Below are 8062 nucleotides of genomic sequence, written 5' to 3'. Positions count from 1 at the left end.
TTCTTTCTTTCTTTCTTTCTTTCTTTCTTTCTTTCTTTCTTTCTTTCCTTTCTTCCTTTCTTCCTTTCTTTCTTTCTTCCTTTCTCTCTCTCTCTCTCTCTCTCTCTCTCTCTCTTTTGCTTGTGGAGAAATAGTAATTATAGTTAGCTGTTTTGTGGGCATGGTTGTCTTTCATTGTCTTTAGGGCTATTAGTCCACTCTTTATTCTCTTTTTCTTTTGGTAGCTATGTATGGAATTACATCATGGTCCTTCTGTGTTTCTCCTTTTTACGTGAAACTTTGAGTTAATTTTTTGTATGTGGCTTCAGGTTGGGGAAGGATTCATTATGTTTTGCATATGGCTGTCCATTTGTTTCAGCCCCATTTGTTGCCAAGATGATCGTTTCCTCATTGAATTATCTTGTCACCTGTGTCAAAAATCAACCATGTATTTATGTTTGAGTCTGTTTCCTGGACACTTGATTCTTTTTCTTTGATCTACAGAACTATCTTTATGCTGGTGCCACACTTTTTTATTGTAGCTTTATAATAAGTTGTGAAATAAGGTAATATTTGCTCTACTATAACCTTGTTTGTATTCAAGTTTGTTTTGGCTATTCGAGATCTTTTGCCTTTCCATGTAAGGTTTTTTTTTTTTTTTAAAGTAAAGGTCTCTTTATTTTTTATTTATTTATTTTTAAAATGTTATTTATTTATTAGAGAGAGAGAGCATGAGAGGGGGGAGGGTCAGAGGGAGAAGCAGGCTCCCCGCTGAGCCAGGAGCCCGATCCGGGACTCGATCCTAGGACCCTGGGATCATGACCTGAGCCGAAGGCAGTCACTTAACCGACTGAGCAACCCAGGCGCCCTTCCATGTAAGTTTTATTTTTGCTGTAGACAATAATGTCTGTGACTAAAGCCAATTTGACTCTTTCCTTTGCAATCCATAAGCCTTTAATTTCTTTTTATTGCTTATTGTCCTGGCACAAACCAAGCCTTCAACACAATGTCGAATAGAAGTGGTAATAGTGAGCATCTTTGTCTTGTTCTTGATTAGGGAGAAAGCATTCATTCATTTACCATTAAATATGAAGAAAGCTGTACGTTTTTCATAGATGCCCTTTATCTGAAGGGCATTCTTTATCTAGGAATTTTTGGTTTGTTGATAGTTTTAAATCATGAATGAATGCTAGATTTGTCAGATTTCTGCATCTATTGAGATGCTCATATGTGTTTTTAAAGAATTCTCTCATATTGATTGATTTTTTTTTAAATTAAACTTTTCCTTTTGAGATAATTATAGATTCACATACAGGAGTAAGAAATAATACAGAGATACCCATATACACCCTTTACCTAGTTTCCTCCTATAGTAACATCTTGAAAAACTATAGTACAACACAGCCAGGATATTGATACTGATATGATCAAGATAGGTAAGATTTCTATCACTGTCTAGTTACGTTCATTTCCCTCCCTACACCCATCTTTAACAAATCCTGAAAACCACTAATCTGGTTCTCCATTTGTATAATTTTTGTCTTTTCAAGAATTCTAGTTCCTTTGCCTTTCCATATAAATTTTAGAAAAATATTGTCTGTGTCTCCCAAAAATCTTCTTTAGATTTTTGGTATGAATTGTGTTAAACCTCTCTATTTTTGTATTTCATTTTTCAAGTGGTATTGTATTTGTAATTTCAGTGTTCATGTATTGAATTTGGTCAAATGTTTTTTTCTGCATTGATTGATATGATCATGGATATTTTTATTCTTTAACCTGTTAATATGATGGATTACACTGATTGTGAAAAATGAACCAACGTTGCATCCCTGGAGTAAACCCCATTTGGTCATGGTATATAACTTTTCCTTTTACATGTCACTGTATTTGACTTGTTAATATTTTGTTAAGAATTTTTACATCTGAAAAAAAAAAAGAATTTTTGCATCTGTATTTATGAAGCATATTGTTCTCAAGTTTTTCTTTTTGGTCTTTGCCTGGTTTTATATTTCTGTAATATTAGCTTCATAAAGTAATTTAGGAAATGTTCTCCCTTCTTTTGTTTTCTGAAACAGATTGTGTAGAATGGTGTTACTTCTTCCTTAAATGTTTGGTAGAATTATCCAGTGAAATTGTCTGGACTTGGGAGATTTCTTCAAGGAGTTTTGACAAGAATTCAGTGTCTTTAATGGTTGTAGGACTAATCAAATGATCTGTTTGAATTGGGTTAGTTATGATGGTTTGTGGGTTTTTTTTTTAGGAAATGGTCTATTTGGTTTAAGTTCTCAAATTTATATATGTCAAATTATTTGTAGTATTCTCTTATTATCCTTTTGGTGTCTATAGGGTGTAGTGATATGCTGTTTCAATCCTGATGTTGATAATTTGTGTCTTCTTTCATTTTTAATTTGCCAGTTTTACTAGAAGGTAGTCCATTTCATTGATCCTTTATTTATTTATTTATTTATTTGGGGAGAGAGAGAGAGAGAGAGAGAGAGAGAGAGAGAGGGAGAGAATGAATGGGGGTGGAGGGGGAGAGGGAGAGAGAATCTTAAGCCCGGCATGGAGCCTGATGCAGGGCTCAATCTCATGTACTTGATCTTAGCCAAAAGGCCAAGAAGTGATAGGGCTGGATCTCATGACCCTGAGATCATGACCTGAGCCAAAATCAAGATAACTGAATGAGCCACCCAGGTGCCCTAATTTTATTGATCCTTTAAAAGAATGGGGTTTTTTAAAAAATTTATTTTCTATATCATTTTCTGTATTTATGTCACTACTTTCTTCTGTTTACTATTTCCTTCTGTTTTTATCGTGATTCCTTTCTTCTTCTAGGTTCTCATAGTAGAAAGATTATTATTTTAGATTTTTCCTCCTTTCTAATGTATGCATTTATTTAGTGTTATAAATTTCCCTCTCTGCACTGCTTTCACTGTGTCCCACAAATTTTGATATGTTGTACTTTCATTTTCATTCAGGTGGGTGTATTTTTATATTTTCCTGGGACTCCTCCTTTGACCCATGCATCATGTAGAAGTGTGTTAGTCCCCAAGAATTTTTGAATTTTAAATGATCTATTATTGATTTCTAGTTTGATTCCATTGTGATCAGAGAAAACAATGTATGGTTTCAGTTTTTTTACGATTTTATTTTATTTGAGAGAGAGAGAGACAGAGAGCATGAACGGGGGAGGAGCAAAGGGAGAGGGAGAAGCGGACTCCCCTCTGAGCAGGGAGCCCGTCACCTCTACCGGGCTGGATCCCAGGACCCTGAGATCATGACCTGAGCCAAAGGCAGACGCTTAGCCAGCTGAGCCACCCAAGTGCCCCTGATTTCAAGCTTTAAATATTTGTTGAGGGTTGTGTTATGGCTCAGGATATGGTCTTTTTAGACATACATCCTTTGGGCACTTGAATGTGTAATCTGTTGTTGGACAGAGTGTACTATAAATATCAGTTAGATCTTGTTGGCTGATGCTGTTGTTGAGTTCTCCTATGTCCTTGATAATTTTCTGTCTCCTTGTTCCATCTGTTGTTGAAAGAGGGGTGTGGAAATGTCCATGTACGTGTGTAATGTGTCTATTTCTCTTTTCAGTTGTGTAGGCTTTTGTTTCACATACTTTGCAATTCTATTTGGTGTACACACGTTTAGGATTGCTGTCTTCCTGGAGGATGGTCTCTATTATCATGATATAACGTTAATGTTTCTGGTGATTTTTTCCTCGAGGTTTACTTTATCTGGTACTAATCTAGCCACTCCTGCTTTCTTCTGATCCCTGTTTCTGTCCTTTATTTTCAACCTGCTGCTGTTACTCTATTTGAGATTAGTTCCTTGTAGGCTCCATTTAGTTGAGTCATGTTTTTAAATCCACTGTGCCATTTCCTGTCCTTTAATTGATGAATTTAGACTATTTATGTTTTATGTAATTATTGATATTTTGGGCTTAAATCTGCCATTTATTTTATTTTATTTTTTTTTTTTTTTTTAAGATTTTATTTATTTATTTGACAGAGACACAATGAGAGAGAGAACACAAGCAGGGGGAGTGGGAGAGGAAGAAGCAGGCTTCCCACTGAGTAGGAAGCCCAATGCAGGGCTCGATTCCAGGCCCCTGGGATCATGACCTGAATGGAAGGCAGACGCTTAATGACTGAGCTACACAGGCGCCCCTGTTTTCTGTTTGTTTCTATGTTTCCTCAGTGCAATGTTTGGTCTTCACATCTATTAGATTTTTTTTTTTAAGATTTTTATTTACTTATTTGTCAGAGAGAGCACAAGCAGGGGGGAGTGGCAGGCAGAGGGAGAAGCAGACTCCCTTCTGAGTAGGGAGCCCGACATGGGACTGGATTCCAGGAGCCTGGGATCATGACCTGAGCCGAAGGCAGCCGCTTAACCGACTGAGCCACCCAGGCATCTCACATCTATTAGATGCCTGATACCATATTGTTTTGTGCCTAATTGCAAAATTAGTGAATAAAATTCACCAGTGTTCTGTTCAATATTATATATTCCTGGCATCAGGTCATCTAATGAGTTCTCCATTCATCCATCCTTCCAGGAGACACTGAACCTCTGCTTTGGGCCAGGAATTGTCTTATGAAACATTACTTTCTCAGGTATTTCTCCTCTCTCCCAGTTCTTTAGTGGTGTGTTTCTTGTGGCTGCCATGGGAAATCACCACTACCTGGATGGCCGAAAACAACAAAAATTTATTCTCTCACTGTTTTGGAATTTATTCTTTTGCTGGTTCTGAAATCAGTATCACCAAGTGGAAATGAAGGTGTCAGCAGGACTCTAGGGGAATCTGTTCTTTGCCTCTTCCAGTTTCTGGTGGCGGTTGGCATTCCCTGGCTAGTGGCAGCATTGTTCCCATCTCTGCTCTGTGATCAGATTCCCTTCTTCTGTTTGGTTTGTCTTTTCTGAGTGTTTCTTTTAAAGACACTTGTTATTGGGCTTATAGCCTACTTGGATAATCCAGGATGATTTCTTGGTCTCAAGATCCTTTGTTAAATTAAGATAACAGTCCCAGGTTCCAGGATTAGGATGCAGACATATCTTATGGAGGGCCACCATTTGACCCATGAGAAGTACAGTTGATCCTTAAACAACATGGGTTTGAACTGCACAGGTCGGCTTATATGCATATTTTTTCAGTAAATACATTACAGTACTGTACATGTATTTTTCTCTTATGAATTTTTTCATAACATTTTATTTTTTCTAGCTTACTTTATTTGTAAGATTACAGTATATGATATATATACAAAATATGTATCAATCAACTATTTATGTTATCAGTTAGGCTTCCGATCAACAGTAGTTAGGTTCTGGGGGAGTTGAAAGTTACATGCAGATTTTGGACTGTGTGGGGGGATGGCACCCCTAACCCCATGTTGTTCAAGGGTCACCTATAGTATATGCAACTCTAATTTCCCTTTTTTGATTTTCTTCCCATCTTGGCATGGGTCCCTTCTTTCACTCTCTTCTCATTTCTATTTTGGAAGGAAAGCACGTTGTCTTTTCGAGTATTCACTTCGAGAGCGTCAAGGATGTGAAACGATTGTACTGACCTGTATTTCACTGCCATATTGCAACAGGGGAAAAGCCTTTCTTCACAACGGGGCAACTCCATTTAGAATCAGGATATGATTCTTGTTAACAGAACTTATTAAACTCTGAAGCCAATAAATGTAATACCTTAAGAAATTCTTTAAAAAACCATGTTAAGCTCTTACGTACAGATAATCACAAAAGTTCTATTTGAAGTGCTAAGTAAAAATAATTTTAATTAAAATAAATATTATGGTGTCGGCAATTAACATTTAAATTGTTATCAGTTAAGAAAAAGTAGAATTTCCATCTGAGGTGGTGCCACATTGACTAGCATCTTTTTAATAATATGTTTCAAGTATGTGCACATGTCGCTTAGCTAATGCTTTCAAACAAAGACTTTTCTGTATGGAAATAGTTTTTCAGAAGAATCTGAACACATTCTCCAAGGTGGTTAGGCCCCTAGAGTGTCACTGAGATTATTTTGGGAAAGCTTTACTGACCTAATGAATGTTGTATCAAAAAGGTACCATGTAAATATACCTGAGTATATCTTTAAGAAATTTCTGGCAACTTTTAGAGTCCAGCTAGTGCAACAGTGGTTTCATTGTACCAGAAGAAAGTTGTATGGGTCTGTGGTAAGTCGATTTTGTTGCTGTCCCTGCTGTTGTTATGGTTATTAATATTTTACCATAGTGAAATTTTGCAACATCTATATATTTTTTTATAAAGTACAGTAAACTGGCAGGTCATAGGAAAAAATGAGGTAGAGTTTTATAGGAAGTACTTAAAAATCGCCTCAAGACTTTTAGACTTAAGACATGTATGTAGAGAATCTTGTTTTAGCAGAAGCATGATTCATATCTTCGTGCATTTGTTAGAAGATTTCCTTAATGGAATTTCAGGTCTGGTTTTATTTTTATATCTAAGTGGTGTGTTTAAAGTTTAAAACTTTGTCAGATGTCTGTGAGCATTTATCATTAAAATTCCCTGCTTTTTATAGTTGTAAACTAGGCACTCGGCTTGTAATTACAAATTTTAAATTTGTCTTTTCTTTGTAAGTGCTGGCCAAGATATCCAAGGAACAAGTGTGATTGCAAATCTTCCATTTTTGATGCGACAGAATCCTGCTGAGACACTTCGGAGAGTCTTGCCGAAAGTTAGAGTAAGTTGGTGTGAAATAAGATTTGAATTTACCATTTTTCCAGTAGCACATTGTCATTATCAGGAGGAGATGTCAGAATTTTGGATGGCTGATCTTTTGTACCTAATTGTGGAGTGGAGGAAGTATTATAATACACATTTTGAGTTATAATGAAAATATTTAGGAAAATTGGCTGAAAATGGGAAAAATCCAGATGTTAAGTTGTAAATGTTTCTTTAGTCATTTTCTCAGTAGAGACATTTTGTTTTTAAAAAAGATTTGTTTGTTTTAGAGAGTGTGCATGCACAGGGGGAGGGAAGAGGGGCAGAGGGAGAGGGAGAGAGAGTCTCAAGCAGACTCCTTGCCAAGTGTGGAGCCTAACGGGGGGCTCCATGAGATGACCTTGAGATCACGACCTGAGCCTAAACCAAGAGTTGGACACTTCATCGACTCACCACCCAGGTGCCCCAAGACATTAATAAAGGTAGCTTTTTAGTAGCTCAAAAAAAAAAATCATCTTCCTTAGTCTTATGAAATCATAGCTATCTTATTTGGTATTCTGTTGATGTAAATTTATTTTAATAGTATTTCTGCAACACCGATAATTAAATTTAATTAATATTCCTAATAGTCACCCTCTAGTGACTTCTAAAGAATCACCAAATAAAGATTGAATTGCCATCACAGTTTTAGTTTTATATTTATTTATTGATTCCTAAATTCCTTCGGAATTAGTTTTCCTGCTTTAAACAAAAATCTTTGATTTATTAGAACATTCTTTTCTCTGGTATTTAATATTTATTGATTATTAATATATAATATTAAATATTTGATACATAGCATTTGTTATTTATCTGTGGCTGTGTGCAGAGTGTTGTTCTTATTTGTAAGAACTTGAATGAGCAAAGCAGACAACAGCTTATGTGTCCTCAGGGAGCTTACCTACCATTTAGGGTCAGGGAGGTTACATACTAATGGGGACTATGTTTGCTGATAGTGAGTGAGTTTTGTATACTTTGCTTTGGCTTTCTGGTTGGTTATAGCTTGTTCATAATTTTTTATTAATTTATATGTGTTTAAAAACTATAATTATTAGTGTGTTCTTGAGTTTCATTTTTAGACATATACATCATGGTTCTGGCCGCTATGATTTAGGTGAGGGATGTAGCATGTTATTTTTACAAGATGCCCACATTTCTGTGCAGGCATTATGAATTTCTTTTTACTGGTTACAATAGTGAATTGAGAAAATGTTTATTTTGGCTTTGCGTGTGATTCAAAAGTGAATCCATTTTTCATAGCTATTTTTCCCAGAATCATGCTGTATTTTCTTTCTTTCTTCCTTTCTTTCTTTCTTTCTTTCTTTCTTTCTTTCTTTCTTTCTTTCTT

The 8062-nt window shown here is 35.8% G+C and overlaps 1 protein-coding gene across 1 annotated transcript in view; it reads left to right on the top strand.

The window, feature by feature from the left end:
• PPP4R4 (protein phosphatase 4 regulatory subunit 4) overlaps positions 1-8062 on the top strand; it is a 103169-nt gene that overhangs the window by 25564 nt on the left and 69543 nt on the right. Inside the window, exon 3 of the mRNA XM_034992381.1 lies at positions 6592-6694. Within this exon, the coding sequence (XP_034848272.1) occupies positions 6592-6694 (103 nt within the window). The remainder of the gene's footprint in view (positions 1-6591; positions 6695-8062) is intronic.

This window comes from Mirounga leonina, unplaced genomic scaffold (assembly GCF_011800145.1).
Source record: "Mirounga leonina isolate KUSES-001 unplaced genomic scaffold, KU_Mleo_1.0 Mir_82, whole genome shotgun sequence".
Taxonomy (NCBI): domain Eukaryota; kingdom Metazoa; phylum Chordata; class Mammalia; order Carnivora; family Phocidae; genus Mirounga; species Mirounga leonina.
The sequence above is the reverse complement of the archived record's forward strand: the minus strand, read 5'-3'. Positions and strand labels throughout refer to the sequence as shown.